Here is a 20,819-nt window from a genome sequence, read left to right on the forward strand (position 1 = left end):
TTACAAAAGGGAACTGTAATAAAATAAATTAAAAAAACATGTAAACAATTTTTGTGAGTGTGTTTCATACTTAAATTTAGTAACAATTATTACATAACATACATTTTCTCAAAATATTAAAATATTAATTTAATAAAAATACAATTGTTTTGAACGGAGCAAAAAATGGCTCACATAAGTGATGGGACACCATTAGATACCACTACGTACTACAATAAAAATATTTTTTGGGGTTTTTATTTTTACTCAAAAGTATAATAAAAACACCATCACAATCTCCAGACTAAATCCCATAGAGAATATTTGGCAAGAATTGGAATCAAGAATTCGCAAACACACCATTTCTTCAAAACAACAATTAAAATCGGTGCTTCAAGAAAGAATGGGGTAAAATCACTCCAGAAATCACAAAATAAATTTGTTGAATCCATTCCAAGAAGATTAAATCATGTTTTAAAAATAAAAGGAAATCCAACAAAATATTAAAACCTTTTAAAAAGTAAAATTTTTGGATAAATATTTGATGGAAAAGTAAGTGTCCCATCACTTATGTGAGCCATTTTTTGCTCCGTTCTAAACAACTATATTTTTATTAAATTAATATTTTAATATTTTGAGAAAATGTATGTTATGAAATAATTGTTACTAAATTTAAGTATGAAACACACCCACAAAAAATTTTTACATGTTTTCTTAATTTATTTTACTACAGTTTCCTTTAGTAAAGCACAAGTGTCCCATCACTTTTGTGAGACACTGTAAATATATGTGTGTGTGTGTGTGTTTATGTATGTATTCTGAAATTGTTTAAGTATATTGTTTTAAATAAATAAATATGGAAATATGCATTTTATTTCATTTAACTTTATGTGAACTTTAGTTTGCCAGTAAAAAGCTTTCTTGTATGCTCTGACAATGAAGCTGCATCTTGCTTTTGTTTTCTTGCCTTTTTGTACATTTATACATATTTGGAACTCATAAAGATAATGTGTCTGTTGCTATGGGGCATTAACAATGTCAAAGAAAATTTATATATCAAAAATGGGTAAATTTTATTTAATTAATGTAAAGTAATTTGTATCAAGAAAAAGTTTTTTTATTAATATTTTCCATAAATAAGCCCTTAAAATGCACATTTGATAAATTTTAGAATAATCTTAGCTATATATTATCATCAGTTTACTTATTAGCAATGCAGTATTTCATTGTGTGGTGCATCTCCAATTACCTAAAAAGGCAATTAAAATGATTTCTCTTTCATTTCAGGTTGTAAATTCTGCTATGAAAACAGAGTTGACTGATCTAACAATAGGAATTTTAGACATTTATGGTTTTGAAATTTTCCAGAAAAATGGCTTTGAACAATTTTGTATCAATTATGTTAATGAGAAGCTACAACAGATCTTTATTGAGCTGACTCTAAAAGCAGAACAGGCAAGTGTTTTGAAATTGTTGAAAGTAGTTAAGAAAATAGCAATAAGCAAATACATATTGTTTTTTAACAGTATTTTTTTCATATATTATAAATAGGTATAAAAATATACTATATGTCTGTGTGTGTGTGTATAAATTTATTAGCTTAATAATTAGGGTGTTCCCTCCATCACCAATTTTTCATAATCATTGTTGAAAATTATTATGTGAGTAAAAATTCTGGCTATACTATCATTGGCTAGCCATTGTTAATCATAGGTCAAAATAGCAATAATTTATGAATACTTTGCAAATCTGAAGAAGAACCTGTTTGGATATTTTACAAAAGATTTATTATTTATTTTCTGTATAGCAGCAGACAAATACTGCTATGCAGAAACAAAGCAGCATAAAATGTTTGAAATATCAAGTGCATAAAATATCTGAATTATCAAATGCATTGTTTTTCATTTTACAGATTTTTCATAAATAGAATAAAAACTGGTTTTCAGGATACTAGTTAATTATGCTTTATTTCAAAAAATGGTTAAATCTCAGTTATATTAAAAATAGCTTTTTATTTCTTTACATTTTCCTACTGTGTGCTCCATTTTTGTCTGTAAATAGGAATATCTGTAAAATTTCATTTTTCGAGAAAATAAATTTGATTCTTCATGAAGAAACAGACATATTGAGAACTGCCAATATAATGAGGTAATATGAGGGATAACATCTACAGTTAGCTCAGAGTCATAATTAATCCAAGGACAGTTAAAAAAGCACATAAAAGAGGAATGAAGTATAATATAATTAATAGAAGAATACTGTTAGCATTTTCCCTATCTTTTCAAGCAGTTTAATCTAGAAAATAGTCTTAAATTAAATCAGTTTGCAGAATAAAAAGAATACACTGTAAATAACAGAAGAATAAACATCATCAGAAATTGAGAAACCAAATTAGTTATAAATGGCATTAAAGAGCAATGCAAGGCTAACTTGAACAGTGCCATTAAATTGTAAAAATGATTATCAGTGAGTGGTTTGTGATAGTACTTTTTCCATTATTTGTCAATAACCCCCCTCCGAAAGACCTGGTTAATCTGCCTTGCTCCCCCTCCCTCGAATTGATTGAGAGTTGACTGTGCTTAAATATTTATTCTAAATTGCTGATAGGCCAGACTTCAGAAAAGTTTATAATCATTTGAAAAAAATAGTGGTAAAATCAATTTACATTTTTTTAATGATTTAGTGTAAAATATTCATATTTAGACGAATAAGTATAAATATTTTAAATAATGAAATGTTCATACAGTTTATTCATCAAATTCGTGAAGTACTGGTAAATTATAATGAGTTTCAGGCTTTTGCCGACCATTTTGCAAAGTAACAGAGTGTAAACAGTGTGCTGTGTAATTAAATGCCTTATCGTTAATTACTGTAAGAATTACTTTTTTTTAATTATCTATTAGTACTAAATTTAACTTAAAAGAAAATAAAGTAGCTTAGGCCCAAAAAAACATGTTAAAACTGAAAATAAAATGTTCAGTTATTAAAATATGTGCTTTTGAATATCATTGATGTGGTATGAAAGTCTTGCATATCAGAATTCTTATTAAAACTGTTTAATTCATATATACCTTATCTTTTAGGAAGAATATGTTCAGGAAGGCATCAAATGGAATTCAATTGAATATTTCAATAATAAAATCGTGTGTGATTTAATTGAGAGTAAATCTTCTCCTTCAGGCATTATGTGTATTGTGGATGATGTATGTGCAACAATGCATGCTGTGAATGAGGGTTCAGACAATCAGCTTCTTGGGGTAATGATTTTGAATAATTTATTTAATTACTGAAAATTGCTCTAACGTTAATTCATTGTAATTATTATCTGCAGGTAATTTGTATGCTTTAAAATAATTAGAATTTGTTTAATTACTTCTACCCCTTTGTTCTGTAACAGTTGTTTTAATAATTTATTCTCGGAATTAAACCATTTAATAACAAACAAGCCATTTAATCTTTATAGTTGTCAGCAAAGCCTATGTACACCAAACTGCAAAAGTTAGAAACCAGCTAAGGCAAGATGTGTGTGTGATTATAGTACATTTATGTAAGAGAAAGTTAATGTTGATTCATCGAAAGCTCACAATAAAGATTACAAGGTAATTTTTCCCACCTTCCAGCATGCCTTTATGATGTAATGGTTAGCACCCTCAGCGCGTATTCGAGAGGTCCAGGGTTCCAGTCCCGGTGAGGGCATTGCTCATTTTTCAAGTCTCCTGATTTAAAATAACCTAATGTCTCTACAGTGGTGCTCAGACTAAAATAGGTGGTGGATGATGATTCTTCATCACCTTTATTTAGTCCCCAGTAAGTCCCAGTAAGTTTATTTAGTCCCCAGTTAAAAAGGGAAGTATATAAGGTATTTACCCTTTTCTGCATGCCTTCTTGGTTTAATGGTAGCACACTTGGCACATAGTTGAGAGTTCCAGGTTCGAGTGCCGGTGAGGGCATTGCACATTTCTCATGTCTCTGCTTCAAAAATCCTAATACTTTGCAAGATAAATGGTTAGGTAAAAAGAAATGCAAGATGTAACTTCCATTTCCCATGGCATTTTCAGTCAAAACTGGAAAGAAGTTTAGCATGCACAGACTGTCACCACTGATGCTTAGGGTTTGGGATGTACAGTACAAAAGTACTCACCCGTAATTATTCTGGAGACTTGTTTAAGTGATTTATACTGTTATGGAACCTTTGATATAAGTAACTGTTGCAATGCAACTGCACCTAATGTGCAATCAGCTAGTAATATAATATACAGGCCATATTCATTTGCCCAAGGGAAAATTTTTCCTGAGCTGGATTGCGTGCATTACAAACTCATTGTCTAGAAATGTCATTTCTAATATCAAATTGTATAACCATGCTTTGCTGTTAGAGACAAGAAGAGGATTTATTGCAGTCTGTTGACATGTGTTAAATTACATTAGACTGTGGATCTTATTTTAACTAATTCTTCATATTATATGTTCATTATATTGCAATATAGTGAAATATAAGTTTGGTATATTTTCATCTGGAATTCCAAATATGATGCTGACCTTTAATTTTGACAGGATGGTATTATGCCATATATTGCAAGAATTAGCATGAATACTCTTCAGATGATATTCTGTGATCATTTAATTTCATTGTTTGCAGACATTTAACGACCATCTGGTATCTTTTGACCTAACAGCCTCAGACTTCCATGAGCTATTCAAAAACTTCTTGATCTAAGAAGCTTCACTGGGATTCTGTTTGTGAAATTCACTAAACCAGTATTGTTACTTTGCAAGATATTATCCAAATTTTTAATGTACAGCTGCAATATTACATTAATTATAATAGAAAACGATTTCTTAATACATTTATAAGACATGACTATGTATCCATGCATTGAGAAAAACCCTTTTACCGTTTCTAACAATACTTGTGTACTTCTGCTCTATGTTATTTATAGCTATAAAAATGATTAAATTGTGGTAACCCATCATATGTGAACCGAGTTATCTATCCTTATTACATTAAAAATTACAGTTTAATTTTATGTGGAACTGCGATTTGCATTTGTAGCATTTTTAATTGTATATATATGTAGCGTATTTGGAAACTAAGTACCATTTCATTCTAGCTCCGTCGCAGCGCTGTGGTAGGCGTCCCGTGCATGCGCACTAGTCTTTCTTGTTCACTGACTTTCAATCGTCGCCATTTTGGTTGCTCTATGTTGTGTTTTCAGTTTGCTGTACACATTCAAAATGTTTAAGACAATTAGTTCTTCCACTGACTGTGAGATTCGTGCCGTGATTAAGTTTTTGAACGCGAGGAATGTTAAACCGGCCGAAATTTATCGTCAAGGGACAGAAGTTTATGGTGAATACGCGATAAGTGATGGAATGATGAGAAAGTGGGTAAAAATGTTTAATGCAGGTCGAACAAATTTCCACGCCGAGGCTCGGAGTGGTTGGCCTTCTGTTGTCACCGATGATTTGGTAAGGAAAGTTGATGAAGCAATTCATGAGAACAGACGCTTCACAATGACAACTCTTTCAGAGGCATTCCCACAAATTTCACGTACTGTTTTGTTCGAAATTGTGTCTGACCACTTGAATTATCGCAAACTGTGTTCCCGATGAGTTCCAAAAATGCTCACTGATGTTCACAAAACAAAGCGACTTGGTAGTGCCCTGACATTTCTCACGCAGTACAGTGATGAGGGAGAAAACTTTTTAAACCAAATTGTGACAGGTGATGAAACTTGGGTGTGTCATTTCACACCAGAATCAAAACAACAATCGATGGAGTGGAAACACACTCATTCTCCGAAAAAACAAAAGTTCAAAGTGACAATGTCATCACAAAAAATCATGTGCACTGTCTTCTGGGATAGGAAAGGCGTTTTGCTTACTTCCCAGAGGTGAAACCATTAATGCGGCACGATATTGTGAGACTTTAACAAAACTAAGGCATGCCATTCAAAACAAATGAAGAGGAATGCTCAGTAAAGGAATTGTGTTGCTCCATGACAATGCTCGGCCCCATACTGCTGGTGTCACTCAATCGTTAATTCGACAGTTTCATTGGGAGCAGTTCGATCACCCGCCGTACGGTCCGGACTTGGCGCCGTCCGACTATCACTTGTTCCTGCACATGAAGCGTGAGCTTGGTGGGAAGCGCTTTGGATCTGACGAGGACACGAAAAATGCTGTGGATTCGGGGTTATCGAAACTGGCGGGAAGTTTCTTTGACGATGGTATATAAAAACTGGTCACCCACTATGACAAGTGTTTGATCATTGGCAGAAACTATGTTGAAAAATAGTTTAAGACATGTATTTTCATGTAAAAATAAAATTGGATTCGAAAAAATTGTTTTACTATTTTTTTTTTTTTTTAAACGGTACTTAGTTTCCGAAACGCCTCGTATATCTACGATTCCAAGAGAACATATTCATGAATAAAAGCATAATTTATTCCCTAAATCTGGCGTTTCATTTTATAAATGCTGCAAAAATGTCATAAGAAGTATTTAATTTTTTAAAAACCATGCAATTTCAGTAATCCTAGGTCTTGAACAAGTCTAAATCTTTCAAAGATAATATATGAATACAATTTCTCCATTCATATCTGAATTTGGAAACGTCATATTCGTATACCAAGAGTATTTTTAGCATTATCAGATATTTTAGCTGTGATTGAAAGAAATATCTGGAAACTGAAATAATAGAAAGCTTATTTCAGATTTTCACTTTATCAAAAGAATGGTAAGGGAGTCACAAATGAGTATGCTAGCAATCAAATACAAATTAAACAACCAATTAGATTTTTAAAAAAGTATGTAATTTTACATAAGAAGAAAAAGAAAAAAAAAAAAAAAAAACCTTAAAACTAGTGCAACATTTAAAAAAAAATTTTTTTTTATTTATTTTTTCATTTAACAATTTATTATTTTATCCAAATAATCAATAATATTTTATTTTTTTTTAATTTTAAATAAGTAAATGTATTATTTTACGGACATGAAATATTGTTGTTGGAAATTGCTGCGGTTATAATGTCAGAATTTAAGATCAGTTATTTTAGAATTTATTAAATAATAATATAAAGTATACACGTGCCTTTTATTTTGCATTGCATGTAGGGATGCCTTTTTTTAATGACATGTAAATAATCCAGCAGAACATGTAACCATAGGTTAACAACTTCAGCAAAAGACCAAAATTATCTGGTATCATTGATGGTCATGTTAGAAAGGTTTCATTGAATCCAATCCAAACCTAAATAAAGTTATAAAAATTAGTTATAAAAATAATTTGATCTTTAGAGCATAATCATTATCTGTGATGACTGTTAGTATTGAAATTACTGAGTGTATTTAAGAAAAACGAAGAGCTAGTTAATGTTTGTTTGTCTGTAATAAAATGAGACCAAATATTATTATTCAGAATGTTTGAAGCTGGTACCTTTAGATCCTTGGATTGAGATGTCTATTCTTGTTGAGTATTCATTAATATACATAAATGAAACAATAAGCATTTTGGAATGCAATATTTTAATAAAGTTGTTTTTGTAATATGTTGGGGGTCATTTTCTTTTTCTAGAAACTGAGTAAAGCTGTTGGTTCTCATGCTCATTTTCAAAGTGCAGGAGCAGGATTCATAATTCACCATTATGCAGGCAAAGTAAGTAATTTTTTTAATTGAATAAATAGCCATTTTCTTTTGTTTAATGTTGTAAATAAGCTGAATTGAATGCACTTGTGCATCATATAACAAACGCTATCTCATCCAGAATCCTTTTACAAACCTGCTCTTGCCCCATTAATGGCTAAGGTAATTTAACTTGGGTTTGAAAGCAGGCTAGTTGCATAGGTGGTTTTCATGTTTTCCCTGAAAAAATCCTTTAAGAAGGCATTCCTCCATCTTTGGCAGATAACCTTTGTGTGCTTTGCTACATTCCAAATAACCTTACCTAATCAAGCTCGGTCTGCAATCACAAAACATATCAAACAAATTCACATGTACAGTCAAAAGTCTTTAATCCGTACTCCTTGGGACTTCACGATTCCGGATTATCGGTTTTTCCGGATTAGATCATCAGTTGAAATCTGGTAAGATAGCATGCAGAAATTATAAAATTAAAAGTATGAAACCATAATTTATGAAATAAAGAGCAATTATGATCTAAAGGGTGTCAAAATTTACAAAAAAAAAGCTTTATATTTATTTGTTTACTTTATTAAACATTTCTTTCCACGCGCGCATGCGTAAAGCATACATTACGCATAGTTGAAATTAGAAAATTGCAGCCAGAAAACTATTTGATGTGTATTCGGAGGAATTTGATTTAAATCATATCAAAGACGGAGTACATCGAGATGAAATACTACATTTAGTAAGGAATTATAAGTCGAATAAAATAAAAACCTCTGCCCTGAAGATAAGGATAGCGCTGACAGATTAACTTTCAGTTCATTGCGCGCTGCGTCGTCCCCTGCTCCCTTCGCAGAGCAGCGTAAAATTTATAAACATATTTCGGAATGATTAGAGAATCAAAGGATATGCCTTTTTCCATTTTTTGCAGCAATTCCACTTTTTGTTTGATGGACATCAGAACATGCTTTCGCTTTGTAGATCCTTTGGTAGCTCCAGAATCGGATATTCTTTTTGACATAATCGAAAGTTCAAGCTTACTTTTATAAAATTGCTCTAACAGTCTGCAAAAAAATAATAAGCCGGATGCAATTAGAAGATTAATGAACAACGCAATCTACACCATTAACTGAAATAGATAATTAGATAATTTTAGCTTAGCGTGTACCGTCCGTTATACATTAAACATGCATGCATAAACGTATTATGCGCATGCGTTAACACATTATGCGTTGACACATGCACAGAAAGTTTGTAGCTTTGAGGTCCGGATTATAGATCATTCTGGATTATGGACGTCCAGATTAAAGACTTTTGACTGTAATTAAAAACATTATCAGTGTTAGAAATGCGAGGACTTTACTAATTTCTTAGTTATAAAAAAAGTAATTACACAGCATTGTGCATGTACGTAGTCTCGTGATTTTTCAGTTCAGTTTAATTTCAGTTTTCCTGGTCTTGAACTTGTGGTGGAATATTAAATTAACTTTTTAACTATAAGGTGAGAGAATCCAGGTTTCAAGAAGTTCTGTAAAGTACTGGCTGAATTCTGTTTTTCAGTATAGTTTTGAAGTGCATGTCATTATCAGTGAGCAAGTTTGACATGCTCTTTATTTAAGCCTGTTAAAAAGTCACGTCTTGTCTGTGGAATGGACTTCTTTCCAATTCTTTATAATGTTGTTAAAGATTTATGGTATACTTGAAAGTTCTATATATTCCTGATCCACACTAAAAGACACTTCCTTCTGAGCTTCTTTGTGTTTTGCTCAAGGAAGGGCTTACTTTCATCAATACTAATATAATATTAAAAAATAAATTTATTTTCCTGCTTCTCTGTTCTTTGCCTTTGTTCTGCAAGAACCCACTTGTTATACTTCCACGCCATCAAAAGTGAAAATATAAAATAATAATAGCTCTAATATTTAATTAATGTGATACAATTTTGTGTACAGTTATATTACAGGGCGGATTCATTGTGCTTGACATTTTTCTGCCCATATGCTCATTATGTGGAACATTGTTGTGCAAAGTGTTCATTATACCAGGCACTATTCTAGATGTCATAATCTGTATGTATGTTGAAGTACCTTTCTACCTTGGGCCCTAAGACAATGCTTTTAATTAGCAGTTAACAGTGCAAAATGTTCCACTGATATACTGTAAAATGATAAGTGCATATCACCATCTAGCAATGTGAAAAAGAGACTTTCCGATTCCATCATTGTTTAGGTAGAAAAAGATTACTTCTGCTGACCAGGATTTGAAATCTTGATCTCTGGATCCAAAGTCCACACACAGTGCAACTGTCTTAATCCAACTCCTTGTTTAAGTGCTGGAAAGAGAAAATGATAATTCAGAAGTCAAACAACAAAAATCAGCGTTAATTTACAAAATTTTCACAGGACTGATTTTTGTTGTTTGACTTCTGAATTAGTATTTATTCGGCGTGTTATTGTGTCTTAAGAGAAAATGATCTTTTCAGGCTGGCATATTCCCTTCATTTAATTAGCATTTAATTTCTTTGAGAATTTCAATAACTCTGAATGTAATTTCAAGCTTGGCATCTGCTGCGTCACTCTTCCTCCTCACTCTACCATCCTTCCAGCGTCCTATACTGATGGCATATTTATATTATAGATTATTTACTTTTATTTACATTTCTATAAAATATTCTTTTAGATCAATAAGCATTTTCAATGTTTTGTAAAAAGTGCCATTTGATTAAAAGTGAATACAGGATAAAGTTTTGAATATTCAGTATTAATTTTTAAAAAAGCTTGTAAATTTTCTAAAATTGGAAACTTGAAAGAACTTAACACACATTATGTCCCAGACAAGAGCAAGTAAGAGTAACTGATTTGTTTCAGTTTGGTGTAAAAAGTTGTTCTGCAGCTTTTATTATTAATTGTCAATGTATTTGTCTTCAGGTTGGGAACAAATAGGTTCAATTTCTATTTGAAACAAAAGAATTATATACTTTTTTTTATCTCTGTTGGAGATAAAGCTTATACACAGTTGTTTTTAATTAGGTAGGATGCATAATTGTATATAATAATGTTTGTTTTTGTTAAGGTGACGTATGATGTAGAAGGCTTCTGTGAAAAAAATCGGGATGTATTATTCACTGATATCATACAAGTTATGCAAAGCAGCGAAAAGTAAGAGTTTAATTTTTTCTAAGGTTTTCAAATTTCTTCTAGTATCTTTGTCTTTAAATACGTTTTTAGAAAAAGCGACTTCATGTTGAAAGATTTTTTATATTCGGGTTCATTACTTGAGAGGAACTGTCTTTGAAAATATTTTCAGATGTTTAGAGATGGTTTATATGTATTTTATAGATCAATCTTTGATATATTTCAGTTATTTTTCTATGTGAGTATATGTTTTAATACTATACACACATTTAAAAAAAGTTGTGTGAAATATCGTTGAAAAAGTATTTTAGTTTTGTTAATTCCCTGTGGAAAATATCTCAGTTTGAAAAGTTATTTCAAATATTTAAAACATTTTGTGTTATTTTTTACCCCACTTCCTATAATGAAATTCTCATTTTGTATTCCCCTGTGGAAAATATCTCAGTTTGAAAAGTTATTTCAAATATTTAAAACATTTGTGTTATTTTTGACCCCACTTCCTATAATGAAATTCTCATTTTGTATTAGCATTTTTCCTTTTTTAAATATTTTTATATGATTAAAGTTCTGTTTTTATCTATATGTAGATTGTAGATTATTTTATAATGAACTGCGAGTTATCTATAATTATATAAAGTACTTGTTGAGTTTCAAAATAATTACCTATAGATCAGCTGTTAGTTTCTCATTTTTGACAGTTTTAGGATTTTAATGGTGTGACTCCCATTTAACAATCCTTTGAAAAACTAAATAAAAAAGATGTATTTGGAGAGAGAGGAGAAACACGTCAAAGTAAAACATAAAATTAGGTGAAGCAAACAACCTTCTGTTTGATGTATATTTTAACCAAGACTCTATCAGTTTCAAGGACAACAGTTTTCTCTCGATGATGAGGAACCTGTGCCTGTTGCTCTTGAAATCAGTGGAGCCTTGGTTAATATATACATACCAAACAGAACATTGTTTACTTTACCTAATCTTAAGATGGATGTTATTAATTGTGCTTGACATCTGGGATTTGCTTTTGTGTTCTCACATGTTCTCATATGTTCTTTCATGTCCAAACGGGCAAGAAATGTTTTGTGCATGCCATGCTTTGAAGTATGGTGTCCTTTTGATTCATAACTTCTGTGACTGACATTTCAGCTTTCTCCCACCCTCTCTAAAATACATCTATGGTTATACCCGGAACGGAAGCCAGCTCAGTGGCTCAAACCCTCTCTGAAAGCTGTTACTGAATTGATTAAGTGCCCTGTTGAATGAAACGGATATATTTAAATGTGTTTTGAATAAAAATTTAATAAATCCATTCCTTAAAAATTATTGTGCATGTAGTTGATGCTATAGTCTGGAAAACTATGAAATTAACATTAATGATATGTTATTGCTTATGATATGTGTAATTGTCCTCTGCAAAGGTTTATCATTCCAAACAGTATGAACTGTACTGTATTACAATTAACTAGTAAACATTGCTACATAAAAATTTCGTCTTGAAACTTTTTTTTTTTTTCAGTTAATTGTCCATTCTGTCTTCCTTTTCCTGTGAAAATATTTACACATCTATATTCAAGATAGTAACTGATTAATTTGTTATTTTTATGATCAAAAACTGACTAAAAATATCATATTAAGTAAACAAGAGAAGGCAAAATCAATTTTTATAGTTATTTCCATCTCTGAGCTGAAGCTTGAGAAGTAAGTGATTGTTCACTTAGCTAAAACATGATAGTTAGCCTAATGTTAGCAAAATTTTGGTTACAAATAAACTGAATATCCAGTGTATATGCTTTATATTATATATTTGTTGCATGTCATGGTTTTTTTTTTTTTTTTTTTTTCAAAACTTGTTAAAATTTCTTACACGAAAGTTAACTGGCTACTGATTGCTTGAGTATATAGAGATAAGCCCAAATCTTACTTAACATACAAGGTATTTTGTAAAATTTGTGGCACCGGCATGTTTCAGCTCGTTCACATACTTCTCAAAATCATTGGAAAATATATTTACATCAAGATAATTCTTCAGTTTTACACATTCTAAATTATATCGACAAACAATTTGTAGACATGTTGAAGTTTTTAAATACATTGCATCAAATTTCATAATTATATCAAATGCAGTCTCACACTCGGGAATATATTCCAATTGCTTGTTTGCTATGGCGCCATGAATGTAATTTGTATCTTAGATATCCTTTTCTTTCCATTTTTCCACGTCATCATTTTCACCAACTTTTCGCTGAACATATCTTTACATTTTTTAAATTGGAGAAATTTCATCATATGCACTTTCCAATTAAAATAGTCAAAGCCATCAAATAGCGGTATACTGATATCACTGCTTCTTGCACATGCTATTTTTACGCTAGTACCGGTAACTTTTAAAGCAAATTATAAGTACTCAATTCTTCATTTATATTCACAAACCACGAGAACTGCTACCATATTAAATAAACAGATGTCATATCAAGAAGCAAGTGGAAAATTAAGAAATGTATCTCTTCACATTTTTGTTGAAACTTAACAACATGTGCACAACATTACACTAACATCAAAATCTCGCACGCAGTGAAGAAACAGTGTTGTCAACATGGTAAAGATAAATGTACCAAACTAACAGGCATGAAGGTTTTACAGTTCTCTTACCACATATAACTGTCTTATTATCCACTTAACTGTCTTATGATGAACCTTAATGTCTTTACTGGCATGAATTTGTTTTTTGTTTAAATAAAAAGAAGCTGTCACTGTCCATCCTTTCTAGAGGATATAATCGTTGCACAGGATGAATCCATTCACCCACAGCTGTTTTCACCTTTAAAACAATTATCTTGACTCTGAAACAGTTCAATAACCTGAACCGAATTGGCAATCCAACATAAATAATCAAATAAAATAGGTAATCCACCTAAGTAATCAAATAAAGCAGCCAATATACATTAGTGATCAAATAAAGCAGGCAATCTAAGTAATCAAATGAAACAGGCAGCAGGCAATACACCTAAGTAATCAAATAAAACAGGCTGCAAGCAGTTCATCTAAGTAGTCAAATAAAGTAGGCAGCAGACAGTTCACCTAAGTAGTCAAATGAAGAGGCAGCAGGCAATTCACGTAAATAGGCAACAAGCTATCCACTAAGTAGTCAAATAAAATGGACAATCCACATTAGTAATCAAATGAAACAGGCAGCAAGCAATGCACCTAAGTTATCAAATAAAGCAGGCAGTCCACCTAAGTAATCGCATAAAACAGGTAACCCACCTAAGTAATCATAAAACAGGGAATCCACCTAAGTGCAAAAACAATTTGTCACAACTTGATGATAAGGATTTTTATCTTCAGCCGTATTAGATCTTCATTGGTGAAAAGGCAGAGAGTTTGCAACTTCGATTTTTGTAGATTCTTGCTGAAGTATTCTTTCTGAACAACAAACAAAGTAGCCTTTTCTTGTTTCCTGAACAGTTAATTCTTCTTTCAGTTTGTGATCTGGATTTCTAGAATTCTGAATGAATCTCAGTATCCAAGTTGTTAGCCAAATAATTTGCAGATATTTAAAAAATGATGCAAGTACAATTTTTCGTTAAGAGCAACTCAGGTAGCTAGTGCTGTTATTTCTTTTTTTTCTTCATTTAACATATAATTAAATCTCAGAAACAAGCCAATTTTCTTCAGACAATTTAAACCATAGTGGTCCCTCTCACCAGCTAGTTCTGAGCAGAACACGGAGTAACCTCTAGAAAGAAGGGCAGTTGAATTGTAGCTTGGCTTGCAGCGATATGCTACCTTTGCTTCTATGAAGTTAAATGTTTTATTTCCTTCACTTGTTTATTAACAGATGTTCTCCATTGATTCTCATTTTTGATTAAAAATAGAGAAATTAAAGCATTAACCCAACAGACACTTTGAATATAGCTTCTTTAACTTCAATAGTTCAGTGAAACAATCCAGTAATAATTACCAAAATTTTCAGTTCAAAGTACTATCAATTTCTTGCATGCACACATTTCTGAAAGTAGTTCTGTAAGTTTCGAAATATTCAACAAAATTCATTTACAGTCTTGAATGTATTCCAGTTTTTTACAGTAACATCTTAAAAAGGCTAACTGCTGTGTTTTGCATAATTCAGTGGAAATAGTCCAGTATAAATGGTTGATAAAGTTATATTGCAGCTCTTTAGACTGCTTTAATGCAGTAGATTTCTTGGCAGCTTTAGCTTTTTTTTTTTTTTTTTTTTTTTTTTTTTTTAAAGGGGTGAAAAATTAATGAAACTTTCAGCTTTAAAAATTCTATTAAAATATATTTCTATAATTTAAAATTTATTCTATTGAAATATATTCCTACATTTACTTCTGCTGTTATGAAATTTTCATTATATTTTTCTTTCATTATCCCATACTCATTTTGATACATTTTTTTTATCATCTAGTAATAAAAAGCTTATTTCGTGATCTATTTCAGTTAGCTGAGAATAAATTTTATGTGAAGTAGCAAACTTAGATATTATATTCGCTTCCTTAACATTATCTCATTTTAATAAGTCCTTCAAACTATTAAAACAATTGATAAAATTAACTCTTGGGGGTGAGCGTTTTTTAACAATCAGTTCTATTTTCAGAATAATAGGTAATTCAAAAACATACCTTTAAAATCACATCATTTTGGCCACCACGCTGCCAGACTCTTATCTGAATTCTTGTATTCAGTCAGTTCTCTGGTAAAAAATGTAAAAAAGTTAATAATCAATTAGAGCAGGCAACCACCAAAGTAATTAAAGGAGATAAAGTAAGTAATTAAATCAAACCAATTAAATGTAATCACTACTGGCAATCCATATTAATAAGAAAAACATGGCACATTTCTGCCTTTTGCTTTTAATATTCTGACTAAAAATACAGTGTTTGTGAAAGCATGAAAAGTGACTTTAAGGAAAAGTATGTTTACACAACCATTGAGTTGCTCTTGATAGCTTGAGCTATCCGTACTGTTGATTCAGAATTAAAAGCTGTACAAAGCTAAGTGATCACAAATTGAAAATTAAATTAAATATACAATAAATATAACATTATTTCATTTGGCCACAGTATTTATGGAAATCTTAAGGAATTGTCAATCTTTAAGTTTTTAGTCTTAACTATCTTTTTAAGGAATAGATTTATTAAATTTTTATTCAAAAGGCATCGTATATACATAAGCTTTCTTTAAAATTGGCTTATTAATTGTATTAGTAACAGCTCTACAGAAAATTTAAAAGTTTGAAGTGGCAATCAAATAGTTTATGAACAGACTGTTGAATACACTAAAATAATAGTGAGATGTAGTACACTACAGAGAATAAATAAATAAAAGCAAGGTACAATACTACAAAATAAATGAACACCAATTTATAAACAAATAAGTATTTACAAGAATATATAACAATATATTTGTTGGCATACTAACAGTTAGATAGAACTAGACTAGAAGAGAAACACGCTAATGTGACAATCAAAATCGTAAAAAACAACCTTATATTTAGCGTAGGTATAATGAAACACTCAATCGATTTCGAGGGCAGCTAAAGGTCCCTCCTCATCAGGAGAAAGAAATACGTAGAAAGAAGAAAATAGGAATCACAGAAACACGTGGTGCTTATCAGCACTGCACGTGGTTATAACTAGATTTTTAATCAGAGTTGCACTGGCCGCCTACTTTTACTGAGCCAGGCTGTCTGATCAAGCATAAAGAAATATTAGCGAAGTTAAAATAGGGAGCGAGGGCAAATGCACATTACGCTCAAAATCTGAACTTCAAATAATGGAAAGCAACCACTGAACGGATTTTTATACCCTCTGGTAGTACCAAGTGCGAGGAGGTAACGCCATCTATCGGCAAAAATAATTGAATTAAGACCACACTGACAGTACAGTTTTAAAGGCATTAGGAAGGACTGGATTGGACTTCAAATCATTAACTAAACTTTTTAAATCTTTGTGAATGTGAAAAGCCTCAAGAAAATCCAATTCGCCTATGGAAGAAGCCTTTTGGATGATTTTTGCAGATCCAAAATCAAAATTATGGTTAAAAGTCCAGCTATGATACGCTATTGAAGACTTGTTAATTTCCCCTTTTTTGACATAAGATTCATGTTCCTTGATACGAAACTTCAACGCTCTTTTTGTTTGGCCAATATATCTTAAACCACACTGACATGATATACTATAAATTCCCCAAGAATTCAAGACAGGAACGCAATCTTTTAGAATCGAAGGGTGAATTTTATTAATAGGGAAGAAACCGACTTGAAAATTGAATTTCTGGAGAATCCGTGCAATTTTATAGCTAACAGAAGGATAAAATGGAAGCACGACAAGGTCATTGATATTATTTCTAACAGTGGAATGTCTCCTTTGATGGGAATCTGAAAATGTTTGACGGCTTTATCAATAATCACGGGAGAAAATCCACGGTCAATCGCAACTGCTCTCAAATAATTAAGTTCATTGGTAAGCAAAGATTCAGAGGAACAAACTTTTAGTGCGTGGGAAACATAATAGTAAAAAGAGGCCATTTTTTGCTTAACAGGGTGGCATGACTTGGCATGGGATGGTAAACAAACTGCAAAGGGTTTACGGTACACAGTGGTGCTAAAATCGGTTTCATTGCAGATTATAAGAATATCGAGGAAGGGGAGGGAATTGTTGGATTCAATTTCAAGAGTGAATTGGATGGCTGGATCAATTGAATTCATAATCGATAGAATCTCGGATAAATCCTCTTTATAACCGTCAAAAAGTGCGAAAGTGTCCTCAACATACCGAATCCAAAGATGAAAAGATAATTTATCAAATAATTTCATCTCAAAATAGTGCATATAAATGTCAGCAAGTACCGGACTGAGAGGATTACCCATAGCCAATCCTTCAACTTGACGAAAATATGCATTTTGGAAAACAAAGTGGGTTTGACTTAGAGAAACTTTAGTAAGCGAAACCAACTCATTAATTTCAGTATGTGTGAAGTGAAATTCCCGAAGCCTAGTTTCAAGACAATTTAGTGCTCCTTCGACCGGAACATTAGTAAACAATGATTTGACATCAAATGAAACCATAATGGAACGAAGTGGGGAAATATTTTTAAGTTTATCAATGACTTCAACAGAATTTTTTACAGTGTGAATATTGTTATCAAGTAGAGGAGAAAATCTGGAAACTAAATTTTGGCCAAAGGATATGAAGCAGTGCCTATGTTGGAAACAATTGGTCGAAAAGGAATACCGGTTTTGTGGACTTTTGGAAGAGCATAAAGTCTAGCGCAATTAGTAATAGGCGGAATAAGTGATTTCTTCAACTGAGTTGGCAGAATGTGGGAAGATTTAATAGCACTTTTTACTTTCATGAGGTCCGAAGTTGAAGGATCTTTAGGGATCGAGCAGTATGGGCCTTCATTTATCAATTTAGAGACTCCAGTAATATATGTGTGTTTGTCCATAACAACAACAAATTGAATTTGAATTATATTACCTCCATTTAAAAATTGCTAATTCCACTGAAAATTTTTCCTCATTTGAACATACATCCTGGTCTAGAACCGATACCGTTTGTCAACGGCATAAAAATGTGCTCATTTCTAAATTCCAAAAACTCACACACCAGTCAGATAGTCCCAATTATCTAGCTGATCTTCCCACTGTAAACGTTAACTCCATCATTAATATCTCCAATAGGAATCTTTCGGAGGATCAGTTAAAAGTATTAAAATATAATTTCAACTTTTCAAAGACATCTAAACCTTCAATTCCTCAAATCATCGCCCCTATAGAGAAAGCCTTTAAATTCTCCAAAATTTCCGAAATGCAGAAGGATACAATCCGCCACCTAATTACTCATAACGTTAATTTTAACAATAAATCTTTGGGTTCTAATCTTAGCAAAAAGGAAAATGAGATCTTACGTGAAATTCATTCTGATACTAATATCATTATCTCTAAAGCTGATAAGGGCGGACAGATCGTTGTTATGGACAAACACACATATATTACTGGAGTCACACTGTAAAAAATTCTGTTGAAGTCATTGATAAACTTAAAAATATTTCCCCACTTCGTTCCATTATGGTTTCATTTGATGTCAAATCATTGTTTACTAATGTTCCGGTCGAAGGAGCACTAAATTGTCTTGAAACTAGGCTTCGGGAATTTCACTTCACACATACTGAAATTAATGAGTTGGTTTCGCTTACTAAAGTTTCTCTAAGTCAAACCCACTTTGTTTTCCAAAATGCATATTTTCGTCAAGTTGAAGGATTGGCTATGGGTAATCCTCTCAGTCCGGTACTTGCTGACATTTATATGCACTATTTTGAGATGAAATTATTTGATAAATTATCTTTTCGTCTTTGGATTCGGTATGTTGACGACACTTTCGCACTTTTTGACGGTTATAAAGAGGATTTATCCGAGATTCTATCGATTATGAATTCAATTGATCCAGCCATCCAATTCGCTCTTGAAATTGAATCCAAGAATTCCCTCCCCTTCCTCGATATTCTTATAATCCGCAATGAAACCGATTTTAGCACCACTGTGTACCGTAAACCCTTTGCAGTTTGTTTACCATCCCATGCCAAGTCATGCCACCCTGTTAAGCAAAAAATGGCTTCTTTTTACTATTATGTTTTCCGCACGCTAAAAGTTTGTTCCTCTGAATCTTTGCTTACCAATGAACTTAATTATTTGAGAGCAGTTGCGATTGACCGTGGATTTTCTCCTGTGATTATTGATAAAGCCGTCAAAAATTTTCAGATTCCCATCAAAGAAGACATTCCACTGTTAGAAATAATATCAATGACCTTGTCGTCCTTCCATTTTATCCTTCTGTTAGCTATAAAATTGCACGGATTCTCCAGAAATTCAATTTTCAAGTCAGTTTCTCCCCTATTAATAAAATTCACCCTTCGATTCTAAAAGATTGCGTTTCTGTCTTGAATTCTTGGGGAATTTATAGTATATCATGTCAGTGTGGTTTAAGATATATTGGCCAAACAAAAAGAGCATTGAAGTTTCGTATCAAGGAACATGAATCTTATGTCAAAAAGGGGGAAATTAACAAGTCTTCAATAGCGTATCATAGCTGGACTTTTAACCATAATTTTGATTTTGGATCTGCAAAAATCATCCAAAAGGCTTCTTCCATAGGCGAATTGGATTTTCTTGAGGCTTTTCACATTCACAAAGATTTGAAAAGTTTAGTTAATGATTTGAAGTCCAATCCAGTCCTTCCTAATGCCTTTAAAACTCTACTGTCTTAATTCAATTATTTTTGCCGATAGATGGCGTTACCTCCTCGCACTTGGTACTACCAGAGGGTATAAAAATCCGTTCAGTGGTTGCTTTCCATTATTTGAAGTTTAGATTTTGAGCGTAATGTGCATTTGCCCTCGCTCCCTATTTTAACTTCGCTAATATTTCTTTATGCTTGATCAGACAGCCTGGCTCAGTAAAAGTAGGCGGCCAGTGCAACTCTGATTAAAAATCTAGTTATAACCACGTGCAGTGCTGATAAGCACCACGTGTTTCTGTGATTCCTATTTTCTTCTTTCTACGTATTTCTTTCTCCTGATGAGGAGGGACCTTTAGCTGCCCTCGAAATCGATTGAGTGTTTCATTATACCTACGCTAAATATAAGGTTGTTTTTTACGATTTTGATAGTTAGATAGAATTTGCAATATTCAAGCCAATAAGCTGCATTATTTTTTCATGCTAATTTCAGGTGTCAGTCAATAAGCATACTTATTACTTGTGAATATTTTCAGCCCCTTGATTAAGAATTTATTCCCTGAAAATGTGTCTGGAACCATAAGGAGCAGACCAACAACTGCAGGCAGTAAAATTAAAGTATGTATTGTGTTTTTTATTTAATAGCTTCAAATTCATGCATTTGTAATTAATTAAAATATACTATCATATAGCAGATTTTCAGCACATTTAAACACACAATCTTTTTTATCGATTTCAGAAATGCCTAAGATTGCATTAATAGGGAATTCTCATTGAGGCCATGTGTAAACTAAATATTCCAGAGAAACTTGTTGCACTGG

At 32.0% G+C, this 20,819-nt stretch overlaps 1 protein-coding gene across 5 annotated transcripts in view; it reads left to right on the forward strand.

The window, feature by feature from the left end:
* Nucleotides 1-20,819, forward strand: part of LOC118200183 (unconventional myosin-Ie-like) — a 297,322-nt gene that overhangs the window by 243,383 nt on the left and 33,120 nt on the right. For all 5 annotated transcript variants that reach the window (XM_085822569.1, XM_085822568.1, XM_085822570.1 and 2 more), the window contains 5 exons: nt 1,267-1,438; nt 3,067-3,236; nt 7,557-7,637; nt 10,680-10,765; nt 20,535-20,616. In XM_085822569.1, coding sequence (XP_085678695.1) covers nt 1,267-1,438; nt 3,067-3,236; nt 7,557-7,637; nt 10,680-10,765; nt 20,535-20,616 — 591 coding nt within the window. The remainder of the gene's footprint in view (nt 1-1,266; nt 1,439-3,066; nt 3,237-7,556; nt 7,638-10,679; nt 10,766-20,534; nt 20,617-20,819) is intronic.

The sequence above is a fragment of the Stegodyphus dumicola genome, chromosome 8 (assembly GCF_044657685.1).
Source record: "Stegodyphus dumicola isolate Sdum_Otavi_A_Nest chromosome 8, ASM4465768v1".
NCBI lineage: Eukaryota > Metazoa > Arthropoda > Arachnida > Araneae > Eresidae > Stegodyphus > Stegodyphus dumicola.